Source organism: Saccoglossus kowalevskii, chromosome 20, assembly GCF_978046115.1.
Source record: "Saccoglossus kowalevskii chromosome 20, keSacKowa6.1, whole genome shotgun sequence".
In the NCBI taxonomy this organism is placed as follows: Eukaryota; Metazoa; Hemichordata; class Enteropneusta; family Harrimaniidae; genus Saccoglossus; species Saccoglossus kowalevskii.
The window spans coordinates 21712382-21729067 of record NC_140660.1 but is presented as its reverse complement, the minus strand read 5'-3'; the positions used below and the strand labels follow the sequence as shown (position 1 = coordinate 21729067).

The following is a 16686-nucleotide window of genomic DNA, read 5'->3' as shown; positions in this document are numbered from 1 at the left end:
TACCAGTTTCGACTAAACAAATTTACTTCCCAATTCAATTTGTCTTCAACAAGAATAACATATTTTTATTTATTCTGAAATCAATTATCGATAGATATGTTTGTTTTTAATTTCGCATGCGTTTGCAATCGAGAAATTGGCCGAGGAAGATATGAACAGGAGTTCAGTTCCGTTCATTTTACAGGTGATACCACCACCCGAACTAACTCTTGCACAAATAAACTGTATGTAGTATGTAGAGCTTAACCCCCTGGGATAGGACTTGAGTAGGCTATACCGAAACAGTACGAAATCGGTTGTAGGGAAAACACGATGGACGGTCTGAAAGCCTTGGTAATCTATTGTTCCAGGGCTGGTTGCAGCTAATTAAACCGTTTACAACTTTAATTAAAGGGTTTTAGTCGTCGCGCTGCGCATGTGCTGCATTTGTGTTGATAAACATTGATTTTCCCACAATCCAATGCGCTCTTATAATGGAAATCACAAGTATAAGGTTTCATATGGGCGCAACTTCCGCTAATTACCGCCGGTGACTCCTTCGATACTATCCAATCACCTGAATATACCTATTAAAGCTTGGTGACATCCCAGTTTGTACTCGAAGTCGCCATCGTTGTTTATATGAGACCCACATATCTCGCGCATACATGGCGCGACGACTACCGCTCTTCAAGCCCTGCAGACACAAACTGTAAACAGAACAGAACATATGACTAAATATTAGGGGCCAACCGATCAAGCTTGTTAGAGGTGTTCTATGTTGCTCAAATTTAAGGGCGATATTCACGAATAATGATGTCACTATGCCAGTATAGAAAGTCTTACCGGCTGAAAAAATTGTGTTGAACTTCTAAACATCCAAGTATCAAACACGATGGTCGATACCATAGAACCATATCATGACATGACTCCACCAACTGCTTCAAAAAAGTCCTAACATTCAAAATTAGTTTTCCCTGGTATGGGTTTCCCGGACAACTACGGTAAATTGAAACCTTCCTTGACCAGGCGATATGTTACTGGAGTGTGTGATTTTTCTATTGGTTACTTGGTTTTACCACAAGCAGGAGCAACACTTTACATTCATCCAGGGACTGTAAAAAAGCATCATATATTTAGGTTTTATGAAAATGAATATCTGTCTCCATTAGAATCAAATTAAATTGCTATTACCCCTACTATATCTTGCAGTCTCGAAATATGTTTACTTAAATATGCCATGTCAGACAAAGATGGTGGTGGTATAAATTCATTCAACATATATTCAACATCTATCGAAATTGATCAGAAGGACGAAAAATAATTGATCGGAACAATGTAACATTGATCATACTCCATTTCACAGGAGTTAACATGGCGACATGTATAGATGGAAGAAGTTCTAGTTGTTTGAGAGGAAAGGGCTCACAACATACACCGAATTATATTCAACTGCAACCATTTCTTGAGAAAATTGGTAATGCTGTGAAATTACGAATACTTGCCACTCTTGATATGGATTGGGTAAGAAACTATATTATAAGTCGTCAATCAAATAACTACCACTGTGTGTTTAAATAATATTATTGTCAAAATTAGAAAATGTAGGATTTACTACTGCCAGTCAGTCGACCCCTATTTAAAAAATAATTGTATTATCCACCAGGTGCAAAGTTTCTAGAGGATTTTTGGTAATACCTGTAAAATATTTTGTTTCCCACTTTTCTGGCAGAAGATACAGGATGGAAATTTGGGTACCGTCAAATTATGCTCTAGTTGACAGTTTCACTAGTGTGTCATTAATTTAGCTGTTAGTGGGCTGTGCCTGTGTTAAGCAGTTCATCAACCCATTCAAAGTCAAAGTTTGGATAAGAAATATCTGTTTATGTTGGCTGACGCTGGACGTTCCAGTCTTTTATTAATTAACACCAAAAATACCTCATTGATGCTCTGACTGTATCTGTGTAATGATGAAGTGTTTATGAGTAAGCATCTCTCCTATTGTGAAGTTAGTGTCAATTCCGGGTCGAATTATGGTGCATTGAAAGTTAGACTTATGTGAGACTGAGGTCATGATTGTGTTGCTAGGTACCTCCTTGATTTATAGGAATTTTAAACAATAAATTACACTACTAACAAATACGTTAATTTTGCCATGTTATATACCACAAGAAAGCTTATTTTGCCGGCTTTTCAACAGTATGATGCATTTTTTGTGCTTGCTAACGCTATCGAAAATGGATTGAAAATGTCCGTTTTTGGTTAAATTGTGTTTAAAACTATTTAACTTCTGAACGCATAGGTTTATCGAATAGCAGTTTGACTTGTTTAAAACATATGTTCACTGGGATTATAGTTCGTTGTATTTCCATTGAATAGTTTTTTGCGGTTACTTTTTTCTACTCGAAACAATAAATACACACGACGCAATTTGAATGAGCCAGACCGGAACAATTGTTCCTGAAAATTTCAAAGGAAATTACAAAATAGTCTGGGAGGTGAATAGCTTTGAAGGAAGTCGAAAATAAAGTTGAATCGCGATTTTGTTTAAATTTTTTGGAAACTGTCGAAACATCACGAGAAGTGGAGTACTACAACTGGAACAACAATTTGTTTACAAAAATAATTAACGCTGCACAAATCTATTTGTGTGTGCGTTTTTGTTCTACAAAACGCGGAAACTGTCGAAACTGTCTTCGTGAGCCAAGCTTCTGATGTCCGCTATATTTATAAAGTCAACAGTGGGTGGAGTTTGTACGCACATGTCTGCAAATTATCGATCAGCTGATTGGTTATAAATCTCAACTCGCCAGGGGTCCGGAGTAAAATCCGACTCGCAGATGTCATAATAAAATTAAAATAATGTTAATAGACTATGTCGAAGTATATTATGCATCACAATAGTATTGTCTCCGTAATTTCTGGAGAAAATGTTTTTGTTACAATTCTGACAGCTGTCATTATGCCTCGCTTTTTTTCGTCGAGGCAGTAATTGGCATATCTGTTTCTTCTCTTGTACCCTTGTCTGTTTCATACTCCGACTCTGTCGTGGAACTGTTACTTTCGGTACAGTATGCACTAAAATTGCGTCTTCTCTTTGGTTATGATGGGAACCACGGTCTTATTTCTTCAGTAAAACTCTTTTTTCTTCTAACATAGTGTCCGTCTTTCTTTTTTGGACTAGTTCTCATTTTTACTCCACGTGGCATTTTTGTATATAATAAACAAGTCGTCTGAAGATGACACAGCCCCCACTTATCAGATGTGATTATAGTTGGCTATGAATTATAAAGTTTGAATGTATATGTATAAAATCAGGTAGGAAGATTAAGTTGAAAATCAACATTACAAGGCACATACCCTATATCGACTTATCAAGTATACCAAGTATGGTCTTATTTGGACTAATAATGCACAAGATATTAACAAAAATTAATTAAATATGCAAATGAGCCCATTAATTTAAGTTGAAACTCAATATTGCATAGCACATATATTATATTGACAGATAAAGTAAGTCTATAACAAGTTTGGTCTTATTTGGACAATCAGTTCACAAGATATTAACAAAAATTCAAAATTAATTAAATATGCAAATGACCTCGTTAATTAAATTGAAACTCCATCATCTGATATTGAGGGTATACTTTTCAACGGGTATTTAGAATTCTAAAATTCCCTGATCCCTATATGGACTGAAACACAGCTCTATCCACTGTTTCTGAATAAAATGGCAGCGAATGTTTCTTATATGACAAAGCACAACACACTATTGTTTTTACCAACTAGTCAACAACCTATATATAAAATGTATTCTCATTCTTGTTCAAGTCCTATGGTCAATTGACTGGCAGTTTTAATACTCACTTTGTCTAAGTTAGACAAATATCTAACTCTAAGTGGCTTGTGTTAAACACATTACCAAGCTGGTACTGTTATAACGAGGCAGTTTTATTGAGTATATGGTCTTAATTTACAAAATGTGCAATTACTATGCACCTATTTATCAGTGCGAACAAACAAAATTTACAACTGAATCACCTGAGCAGAAAAAATTTACATGAATCATAATTTTCTATGAGAATCACAAAATAATTATAGCACATTAACGCTTATTCATTAAATTTTGAAAACAGATTTACTAGATATTATTTTGGTGTAATCATGCAAGTCGGTTATTTTAATAATTTGTTTGAAAAGGAAAAGAAGACGATATTACCAGGACGACAAGTAGCACCTTCACAATCATTCGCTCTACATAATGGTATCACGGATGATGCACATGTGACATGTAAAACCCATGAGGGGTGGGAAATTCCGCGCGGGAGACTTGAATCCAAGGTATTTGTTCATCATATTATTGTCATGTCAGTCTATAATTAGCATATTATTATATTGGCAATTCATTGGGAGAACGTGAATTAGTAATCTTTGGTTTCATATTATTTACCTAATAATTATACCCATAATTATAATTTATTTAATATGAACATATTGACACACAATTGTCTAATGTACATTTCTTTACAGACATTGCACATATTCTATAAAATAAAAATGCTATCATCTGATAATGATGGTATACTTTTCGACGGGTATTCAGGATTCTAAAATTCCCTGATCCCTATATGGACTGAAACACAGCTCTATCCACTGTTTCTGAAAAAAATGGCAGCGAATGTTTCTTATATAAAAAAAACCACAACACACTGCATTGTTTGTTTCTCCAACAAACTAGACATCAACCTAAAATGTTCCACAACCACACAAACCAAGTAAGGGAATCAGTATTTTTATTTTTTTCGAGTTCAGTGATCAACTGACTGTCAGTTTTAATACTGACTTTGTCTAATTTACACAAATATCTAACTCTGTGTGGCAAATATCTAGGAGATATTCATATTAAGGGAACTGTTATATTTCTATTTAGCCATTAGCTTATGTTAAACACATTGCCAAGCTGGTACTGTTTTAAATTATAATGAGGCAGCTTTATTGAGTATATGATCTTAATTTACAAAATGTGCAATTACTATGCACCCATTTGTCAGTGTAAACAAACAAAATTTAAAACTAAATCACCTGAGCAGAAAAAAATGACATGAATCATAATGTTTTATGTTAATCACAAAATAATTATAGCACATTAACGCTTATTCATTAATTTTTGAAAACAGATTTACTAGATATTATTTTGGTGTAATTATGCAAGTCGGTTATTTTAATAATTTTTTTGAAAAGGAAAAGAAGACGGTATTACCAGGACGACGAGTGGCACTTCCAAAATCCTTCACTCTACATAATGGTACTACGGATGATGTACGTGTGACATGTAAAATCCATGAGGGGTGGGTAATTTTACCTGAGAGACTTGAATCCAAGGTATTCATAATTTTATTGTCATGTTAGTCTATAATTATTATATTGGCCATTCATTGTGAGGACGTGAATCAGTAATCTTTGATTTTATATGATTTACCTAATAATTATACCTATACTTATAATTTATTTAATGTGAACATATTGGATATTGGCATACAATCGTCTAATGTACATTTTTATTACAGACATTGCCATTAAACTGCAAAAACGTTCTGAAAACGGAATCAGACTATGTGGAGTTTGTCTGTACAAATACAAGTACGAACCAACAATTTGAATGTGATGTTACAATACAAGAACAAGGAGGGAAGTCTATGGAATTATTTACTCTATTTGAAAATCTTGATGATGTAAGTGGCACCATATTTATCATGTGTTGTAATAACTGTTAATGACAATGAGTGACAACTGAAGTGATATATGGTATATAGTAAATCTGCCATTGTATTGATATGTCTGTTACATATGGTAATAATATTTGGTTACATAACTTTATTGAAGCAGTTTGTAAAGAAACGTGAAGAACGGAACTCATGGAAAACTACGAAGGAGACTGACTATGACAAGAATTTGAAAGTGCCGCAAGAGCTTCTTGACGAAACAGATTCAGAATTAGAACTAAAGGGTGAATATGCGAAGTGAAACATCATTTAAAATCATATAATGCAATAAATATGCTTAAGAAAACTCATCCACAATAAATTCGGAATATTGGTGTATACCGGTACGGTATCTAATATCTTCAATACAGTACATTCATTGTGATCATTGCGTCTACATTGAAGTTGGCATTAACAATTCTTGTTCACAGGAAAACTAAAGTAATTTTTGTTTGTTTGGGTAGATTGTACTGACAGGTGGTGCTCTAGAACTCGGCCCAGACCTGTATAGTTTTTGGTAAAAATCCACTAATAAATATTAGTTAATTTGTGTCTATCCACAGATATCTAAACTTCACATTCTAATGGAACTCGGTGCATAGATGTCATAGGACAATGTACAGACCTAGTTATTTTATTAATATTTCCATTTTAATCACCTAATTAGCCAATTTTCAAGTACTAATCATCACATTTGAAAGAAACTTGATACCAGGATGCTAAAAAACAATGCACAGACCTGGGTTAAAATATGTCTTATTAATTACCTAATTTGCATAATAATTCATAATTTTGTTGTTCTAATCACATTACAATGTATCTTGGTACATAGATGGTCTGTGACATTGTGCAGACCTTATTAGTTTTTTATTAAAATCTGTGCATATTAATTATTATTGTTTTGCATAATAATTAGTCAGTTTTTCGCTTTTCTATCAATATCTTGAGTATATACTAATCTTCTTATTCCAATGAATCTTAGCACATATATAATTTAAGACAATGCGACGTTCTAATTAGTTTTGGGTCCATTCATCCATAATAATTTACTAAACGGCTTTCCACCATTTTTTTTAGAATTAATCATCACATTATAATGAAACTTAAAATCCTTAAACAATATATGCATAAAAAGCATCTCTCTGTTATAAGACACTCACCATTTAGGCAAAATCAGATGATAGCAAACATGTCAGACAATGGTATTAAACAAAGATATGACCGCCAAAATAATCTGTCACATTGTAACTAATGGATGAAATGTAAGACCATATAAATGACTGTTATCACAAAAAAAATTGTAGGATTTAAGTTGAAATACAGTGGTCCATGTTTTCAAATTTGAACAAACAAATATAATATGAAAATAATAATCTGGCTGTTCATTTACATTACCTTTACATTATTTTAACTACATTTTAATGTGCATGTTTTGGTTTATTTTTTTACAGAATATCCTTATGTCATTGATAGATCTGATGTCTTTGATTTGCCAGACTTCAGACCATCCATTTCCAGGAGATATGTTGCAGGAATGTTTGATTTCACTGGAGGAATCTTGATTTTACCAGATTCAGGAGTGAAACTCTACATACCCCAAGGTGCCATAAAAAAAGGAATCCAGCAACATATTTTTATTTTTGTGACTGAAGAGAAGGAATACCAAGCTCCTTTAAAAACAAATGAGGTTGCCCTGACACCAACTGTATTCTGTGGTCCAAATGGTCTGAAATTTCAGAAATACGTTTATTTAACACTACCACACCAAGCAAAGTCAACTGACAATGTTGAAGACTTCCACGTTATTTTCACACCCACTGATGTTGATGAAAATACGGCCTGGGAAGAAGACATCAATGCCCAGAAAGTCATCTCTAGTGATACCATTACACTGCTCATGAATCATTTCACTGGGGGTGTGGTTACAGGAGAAGCAGCGAATAAACAGTCAACACCTAAACAAAAGTACATAGAGGTCTATCCATATATTCAACAATATAACAAAAAAATAAAGTTAAGAATCCATTGTGTAGTTCCAGATATGGGTTGGGTAAGTAAATGTTTTGTATTACTAAGAATTACTATTGGTGGTGGTGTTCCATACATCCATTCGTTTGACAAAATTGTATATATTTCTTGTGAGTTAGCCTGTAATGTAAAATGGTAGGAATAGTAATTATAGAAATTAAATTTATATAAAATTTGCCATGATTATTGCTGTTGTTGTTGTTGTTGTTGTTGTTGTGAATGATCATGATGATGATGTAGTAGCTGTTGTTGTTGTTGTTGTTGTTGTTGTTGTTGTAATCTCCTGCTATTGGGATTCAATGTATGAGTTTGTCCATTTGGTTTCAAGGCAAATCTTAATTATCCTGATCATTAGTTTTATTTTTCATAACAGTGTATTAAACATGAAGAAGACAAAATTGGAGGAAAACCCGCTGAATTCCCAAGATCATTGCTGTTCAACAATGATGGTAATACTAAGCTGAAAATAACGAATACCACTTATGACGAATGGGTCATTTTACCAGATAAAACTGCTAAGAAGGTAAACTACTATATATGCTTTTGATAATATATTGTAAGTCATAAAATTTAAACAAGTTTCAGCGTAAAAATAGTTCATTATGCAATTTAGACAGTGTTTTCTTTTGTAAACATCTTTAACAGAATAATATTTTTTCAGGAAATGGAGATGAACTGTGAAACCATTTTCAAAACCAAATCAGACTACGTGACTTATATATGTGATCGGGATCAGTTCATTGAGGAATTTTCTTCTTATGTGTCAGTGGAGCAGATAGGGGGAGAGTCTATTGATTTTCAAATTGTTTACAAAGTACCTATAGAGGTGAGTTGTGTTTGGATGATCAGTATTGTAGTATGTAATCCTAGTATGGTACCGGGCCTCATGGTGCCACAAGATAAATCCAACAAAAATAAGATTGAATTATTGTATGCCATTTATCATTAATTTTGTCTGTAGGACTACTCCTCCTAATAAATTTATAAAAAAAGTCAATAATTAATCATCCATAAATCAGTCAACAATTATTCATAATATATCTGTTTCCATGGCAAAAATTTTCAGCATTTAATATATTGATTGTGTCAAGGGCAATACTTCATAACAATTTATTTGTGACGATATGAGTAATAAACATTCACACTTTGCTGTTTCTATGACAACTGGATCCAACTTTCTCTCCCCCCCCAAAAAAATAGTCCTTCTGTCAAGTGCATCCCATTTTGATAAAATTGGTCCATAACTTGTTGAGTTGTTCTGCTGACTGACAGACATACATACATACACATGGACAGACAGACAAACCAGCCAACAGCAACACAAGCGTGTACCTGTATTGTTACTGATCCTAGTAACAGTAACAGTGTACACAAAATATTCTATTGTACAAATAATGTCACAAATACATGTATTAGTTGTGTTTGCGCATTGCTTCTTAGCACGGGCTAAGAGGTCAAAAACGTTAGCCTTTACTAAGAAAATGTGCGTAATTACACAAGCTAAGAAACTCTTTGTACAAGTTAAATCTGATCTATCCCTGATCATTATCACAGGCTAACAAAGTATGCCTGAATGCTTAGCTCGGGCTAAATGCTCTAAGCGCCATTGTATTCATGTTCATTTGGAAGATTCACTATTATTTTCATAATCATTCATTTTCGTATGCCATTTCTGAGATAACAACCAATTATAAGAGCATCTAGGGACATTATTTTTGAAAAAAAATATAATGATACTATTTTGCAATCTGCACTTTCTGAATTTGATTTGGTATTGGTATAACCAAAGAAGTAACATGTATACCGGGGGTAACTTTCCTGGTTACTATACTGAGGAATCATGGTTACAAGGACTGAAAATATGTATATTCTTAATGTTTGGGCGTTCTTGCGCCCATATCAACACAACTGTTGTGTAACTGCAGATGTGCTGAATGAAAGCTGCAAGTGCAATAAAAATTTCATTTTCATAAGATTATCATAAAGATTGTGTTTTTAAATATATAGGAATACAATAAAGATGTGTTCGTTAAACCATGTAGACAGTTTCCATATCAGAAGGAAACAAGTACAGTGCTTAATGATGATGATGATGCATTAAAGAAAGTAGAAAATCAATTAGGAGTAGTGCATAATATACCACCTTCACAAGACAAAGCTAATGTTATATTGGACATGGTGGAAATACTACCAGGTAGTTCACAACAGAAAACCCAGCAGGTAGCAGAGATTATCAGAGAGAGGAAAAATGAAGAACTAGCAGAGAAAATACAGAACAAAGGTAAACATAGTAATAATGATAATTAAATGTATATGTTATCACATTGAATATATAATCTATTTATAGTGCTTATTTTTCAGTTAAATGATATCAAAATATGATTGCTGTATGAGCATGTACATGTTAAGAATATTTTAACTTTCAAGCGATCATATGCACTATATAGCATATATTGTTGATCCATGATATCACAGTGACAGATTCACTACTGTTATCATAACATCATTATACCCGGTAGTACTTTGATGATACTTCCTAGGTTGGTGTGTGTGTTTGTTTGTATTTATTTACTATGTTGCAATCTTTCTGTAGTTGATGAGGAAAAGTTAAATAAACTGTATGTTGAGTTGAGTGAGCAGATAGGCAGTCTTGGTACAAAATACGCTTTGACAACTGGGTGATCAGCCGGCGACAACTTTTTGGGTACAATTGAACCTCAAGTACTTTTTTGAGAAACTGACTGCACAGGGCTGCTGACATCTGGTGTATGTTGACCATAGTTTAACCCCAAGACATGCACTTAACAGGCACGTTACCTTAGCAGCCCTTTTCTTTCATGAAGTTAATGTTAATCTTCTAATTATTACTCCCCAAACAAAATTATAGACAAACAAATCGGTAGATCAGTGAATCCTGAAAAGCTTCTTCTGGCCGCCTGGGGGCATTTTTCTTGCTATAGCTCGCCAAAGAGTGTTAGGAGTGTCTTGCCACTTCATGTCAAGAAGTATTCTCAGGTGGGTGGTGTGAAAGTGGTTTAGCTTCCTGGCATGCTGTTGATAGACTGCCAAGGCTTCACAGTCGTAGAACAACACAGTAAGAACTATACAGCTGGATACACCTTGATCTTTGCCTCTGTGGTGATCCCTCTCTATACATTCTTGTGTATTATATAGCCTGTCGAATGGTGCACTCGCTTTAGTGAGTCTGGCGTTGACTTTGTCATCAATAACCAAAATCCTGGAGAGCGTGCTTCCAAGTGTCTTGCCCACTGCGCTCAGTAACTGCCAGTTTATAGTGATGTTGGGTTTAACCCCGGGTGGGTTACTCCCAACCATTTACCTTGCATGGATGTGTCGCCCTTTGGGGTGTGTTTTTTTCAGCCATCTGGGCTTAAATGGGATTCACAATTTTAAGGTTTGGTCTAAAATAAGGTCCACAATGACTGATTTTCAAATGTGACTGCCATGACAAGTCAGTTTCCTTTTTAGCAATGCACACATCTAGTAATTATTTGAATTTTCAGTTATGAATTGTGGCTGTGCACGTTTCCCATAAAATTCATTTGTTAATCTTAGTGAATACTTGACATCATTGTCGTAAACCACTGGTTACCGCAGGGACTTTGCAAAACTTCATATAGTTAGTATGATGAGATTAGTGATAGGTACAGTCATGAGTATATAGAGTAGATATATCACAAGTGTGGATAGATTATACCAACAGCTGGTATCATATAGTTGGTATGGTGTGATCAGTGATAGGTAGGTACAGTCATGAGTACATAGAGTAGATATATCACAAGTGGGGATAGATTATACCAACAGCTGGTATCATATAGTTGGTATGGTGTGATCAGTGATAGGTAGGTACATTCATGAGTATATAGAGTAGATATATCACAAGTGTGGATAGATTTACCAACAGCTGGTATCTTATAGTTGGTATGGTTTGATCAGTGATAGGTAGGTACAGTCATGAGTATATAGAGTAGATATATCACAAGTGTGAATGGATTGTACCAACAGCTGGTATCATATAGTTGGTATGGTGTGATCAGTGATAGGTAGGTACAGTCATGAGTATATAGAGTAGATATATCACAAGTGTGAATGGATTGTACCAACAGCTGGTATCATATAGTTGGTATGGTTTGATCAGTGATAGGTAGGTACAGTCATGAGTATATAGAGTAGATATATTACTAGTGTGGATGGATTGTACCAACAGCTGGTATCATATAGTTGGTATGGTGTGATCAGTGATAGGTAGGTACAGTCATGAGTATATAGAGTAGATATATCACAAGTGTGAAAGGATTGTACCAACAGCTGGTATCATATAGTTGGTATGGTTTGATCAGTGATAGGTAGGTACAGTCATGAGTATATAGAGTAGATATATCACTCGTGTGGATGGATTGTACCAACAGCTGGTATCATATAGTTGGTATGGTTTGATCAGTGATAGATAGGTACAGTCATGAGTATATAGAGTAGATATATCACTAGTGTGGATGGATTGTACCAACAGCTGGTATCATATAGTTGGTATGGTTTGATCAGTGATAGATAGGTACAGTCATGAGTATATAGAGTAGATAAATCACAAGTGTGGATAGATTTTACTGACATCTGATACAGTTCTTAGTTGTGTTATAGACCGGTTTTGTTCAAACTTGGTACATACATTGGACATTATAGACCTTTGATGCAAATTTTGAGGATTGAAAAAATCAATACATTAGCTAAACATTAGACAAATTATAATTCAAAATGGAATCAGCTATACCTACATGGCCAATACAAAGAATAATGTGAATTGTGTATATGTGTAGTGTACTTAGTTCAGTAAATCATCATGATGATGGTTTTGTTTATGTCATTGACACCTTGATATCCATATCTTGATATCCTAATATCTAAATATGTTTGTTTATTGTTTGTAATAATTGCAGGTGCGGAAACACCAAGCCAGACTGCTAAACATCCAAGAGACACAGATACTGAAAACGGTGAGTATGGTACATAATTCAGTGAGTGATTGATGTTTTTGTTATAGGCACCTTGATATCCATATCTTGATATCCTAATATCTAAATATGTTTGTTTATTGTTTGTAATAATTGCAGGTGCGGAATCACCAATCCAGCCCGCTAAACGTCCAAGACTCACAGATACTGAAAACAGTGAGTATAGTACATAATTCAGTGAACGATTGATGGTTTTGCTGATGTTTTTCACCAACACCATACTGTTTGAGAGGTTTTGTTTTTGTTTGAGCCAATATATTGTAGGTACAGTCTTCAGTACAGAGAAGAAAAATGTCACAAGTGTGGATTGGCTGTACTTATAGCTACATGTAGTATCATAGTGTTGGTATAGTGTGTTCAGTGCTAAAACTGGTGTGATTTATTTAGTATAAGGTAGATATATCACACATGTGGAATGGTTGTACTGATAGCTGGTATCATATTAATGGTACAATGTATGTTTAATCAAAGTTAGTTAGGTGAAGTAGGATAATGTATTTACACATGAATTATGCTAAAATGATTGTGTATATTAAACATATACATCTTTACATATTGTGTAAAGTATTTCATAGTTCAATAGTTTTTTTTAATCTGTCATATAAAAAAAAACATTTTATTAAGCCCAAGATCCACTGTTTATCATAGTCAATGTGGCTATTCACTTGAATTGTTTATTATTTTTTCTATAGGAGATTGTTTAACTGGAAGTGTCTCTTCGTCAAAGAATCCAGAGGATGCAAGAGAAACAGTGTTCAAAAAGATGATATTTGACATGGCCAAGGAAATGGGGGAAGGTAAATTAATATTCCATTTAGTTATCAACATGCTATTTTCGGATCTCTTTCTTGTTTTAACTTTAATTTACATCATAATACAACAGTAGTGTCTGACAAAAAGATATACATATTTAATTTAGTCATTTTATACATCACCAGATTGAGAGAATCATCACTGAAATTTACCTTGCTTATATTGACTTGTGTGACTTTTTACAGATGACTTGAAATCATTAAAACAGCTATGTCGTGTTTATCAGCTGATACCAAAGGGGGATTTAGAGAAAAAGAAAACTGCACATGAAGTATTTGAATGTTTGCGTGAAGCATCCAAAATCAGCGTTGGCAACACAGATATGTTGGAGAAATTATTAGAGGATATAAAAAGGAATGATCTGGTGGAGGAATTTGTAGTGCCATTTAAGAAACGTTTAGGGTAGAGATGCAGGTTCGTGGGCACTTGGAAGTGATTTTTTTTTTTTTTGCTTTTTATTATCCAAACAGTCTTGGCTATAGACTGTTTAAATTTTGTAGAATTGTGAATAGTGGAACATACTCAACAAACGATTTTAAAATATAGATAACAGGTGCAAACATTCTCTCTTTTGAATGCTTAGCAAGATTTAGCAAGGCTGTACATAAATAATCAAAAAGAAACATGGTGAAAAAAAGAAATGACGGGATCTCCATATTATGCACTATATTTAACTTTTAACAAAACGATAATACATTTAAATTTGGAACTGTTACAGCCATTTTAATTATGAGCATTAGCAAACTTCTGAGTGAATTGTTATGCAAATTAGCAATTATCTCAGCTTCGTTTTAGTGCACATCCCAGAACTTAAAAAAAATAGCTCCTAGACGCTTTGACCTTTTGTTTTGAAATTTTCACAAATGATTGACAACGTGTTTATCTTCAAAACGGTGTCGGCCATTGTTTTTGGCTGAACAGTGTTACAACAATCGTACTAACCTGTGTGTTAATTTATGCATAAAATTGAAGTAGTAAAATTGGAGCTGCTGCCCTGCAAAATTGACAATTGGTAGACAGTTTTCAAGACGGCACATTCTTCATAGTAAACAGATGTACCCATAAACCAATTTTGACAGGAAACAGAAGCATGGTTTAGAAGCTAATTTTTTTTAAATCACTTTTGACCAAAAAAGCACATTTTTGTGCATATTTCAAACTACAGTGTCCATGAAAAAAAAATACTAACAACATTTTAAAATTCATACAATAAGCTTTCCGAAAATATACAGTTTTGTGGACAAGGGAGGTCATCTTTGTTTCCTAATTAAAATACCTGTCAGGTAAACTGCATCTCTACCTTAAGATAAATATTGTCTGAAACTAAAACATTAGATATTATTTTTAATTGATTAAATCAATTACCTCATTGATGAGGTTTTCAGATTTCTGAAAGTGAACCAAAGATGTGACTGGAGCCAAATTATCTCTAACAAACAAGGAACGTCTGGATTGTTGAGAACTAGAGCAGCACATTTCATCACTTGGTGATTCTTCTTCTAGTGACGTTGACTTCTACAGTTTCTTCTATATTGCATTCCCCTTGTTATTTCTAAAATGTAGCAAGCAGCCTGTCGGCTGTGATAGCTCCGCTGTTAGCAATGCACATTTCAAATAAAGAACAGAAGATATCATTAGAAAATGAACAATATGTATACTTGCTGTTTTCAACAAGAATTCAAAAATCTAACTTTTCACCAAAAATGAAAAAAATAATCATTAAAATTAGATAATTGAAGATATCACCACGAAATTAACAAATCTGAAAGAGGTCCACATTTAGTACCTATATATGTAATATAAAAGCAGTCAGACTTGTGGTTTTTAACAAGAAGTTGAAATATCACTTTTTACCAAAAATGACAAAAATATTCACCAAAATTAGAGAATTGAAGATATCATCATGAAATGAACAAATCTGCGAGAGGTCTACCCAAGGTGCATATACACCAAGTATCAAAGCATTTAGGTTTGTAGTTTTCAAGAAGAAGTCGAAAAAGTAAAACATTGACACGGACAACGACGTAGGACAATCACTCATATGATAAGCTCCGCTCGACAAAGTTGACAGCGGAGCTAAAAAGTTCTAAAAAATAATAGTACAGCAACATATCTAAGCAAAATTTGGCAATAAAAATACTAACCAATGTGTTTCACAATTAATACATGTACTGTGTTAATCTCATTGTTCCTCTCTCACATTTATTCATTTTATAATGATATATTTAATTCTCTAATTTTGGTGAATATTTTTGTCATTTTTGGTAACGTGTCATTGTTAACAAACAAGCATCTACCCAAGAGCCTTTGCATTTTTAGCATGTGTTGTTAACATCGTTTGGGACTCAATTCATGTGCGTGCGCAGGTGACGACCCTCTCGCTTTAAATGTAGTGATAGTTTGTTCTTAAAAGAATTGACATATAGCCTGATGTAAGTACATGTATATCTGTGAATAAAAAAAAAGTACTGCAATGATATTACACACTATTTATTGTGGACAATGTCTCTATTTATAATTATTTTCATTCTAGTACGCTGACCGGGAGGTCTGTGTGATTAAGTGGCTCATATATTCTTTTGTTTTTTGGACCTGTCACTATACTACAATGTACAAAAAACTATGGGGAAGTTCCTTCATAAAATGGCAAAGAACATACTATAGGTTACTTAGTTCTGGAAATATAATTTAATCTGTATTATGGATCACAGTGTTCAGTGAATTGGCATCTCATTAGGGACGACGTCAAAAGATCGATGTCGGATAAAAAACTTATTTCCTTTAGTTTGGGGGTTGGGGGGTTTTGACTTCAAAAAGTTTCCATCCTACAAAAACGATTTTATTTTTTAATGAAGTCAAAAAAATCTTTGTATTTGTAGGTTTTTTTTTATATCCAATCATGGACAGAAATAACCGAAAAGGGGAAAAAAAGAAAGAATGGTTTGGTTCAAGTGTAAATCTGCGTCAAATGAGGTGCATTTGTAAAATCTGTTTACACCCAACCGACAACCAACTGCTATGCAATACTACTGTCAGATTATCAATTTGTATTTAATACTGAATGTAGTCTGACG

At 33.8% G+C, this 16686-nt stretch overlaps 1 protein-coding gene and 1 long non-coding RNA gene across 2 annotated transcripts in view; one reads left to right on the top strand and one right to left on the bottom strand.

Moving 5' to 3' along the window:
* Positions 1 to 16686, bottom strand: part of LOC102809999 (uncharacterized) — a 160817-nt gene that overhangs the window by 108304 nt on the left and 35827 nt on the right. The window lies entirely within an intron of this gene.
* LOC144344661 (caspase-8-like) lies at positions 11416 to 14253 on the top strand. Its single transcript, XM_085494688.1, has 5 exons — positions 11416 to 11434; positions 12725 to 12781; positions 12899 to 12955; positions 13492 to 13596; positions 13798 to 14253. The coding sequence occupies exons 1-5, from the start codon at positions 11416 to 11418 to the stop codon at positions 14016 to 14018; spliced, it is 459 nt and encodes a 152-aa protein (XP_085350814.1). The 3' UTR covers positions 14019 to 14253.

Excerpts from the sequence above, each read along its gene's own strand:
- LOC144344661 (XM_085494688.1), top strand. Across the intron at positions 12,782-12,898 it reads AGACACAGATACTGAAAACG|GTGCGGAATCACCAATCCAG; the intron begins GTGAGTATGGTA and ends TAATAATTGCAG. Across the intron at positions 13,597-13,797 it reads GGCCAAGGAAATGGGGGAAG|ATGACTTGAAATCATTAAAA; the intron begins GTAAATTAATAT and ends GACTTTTTACAG.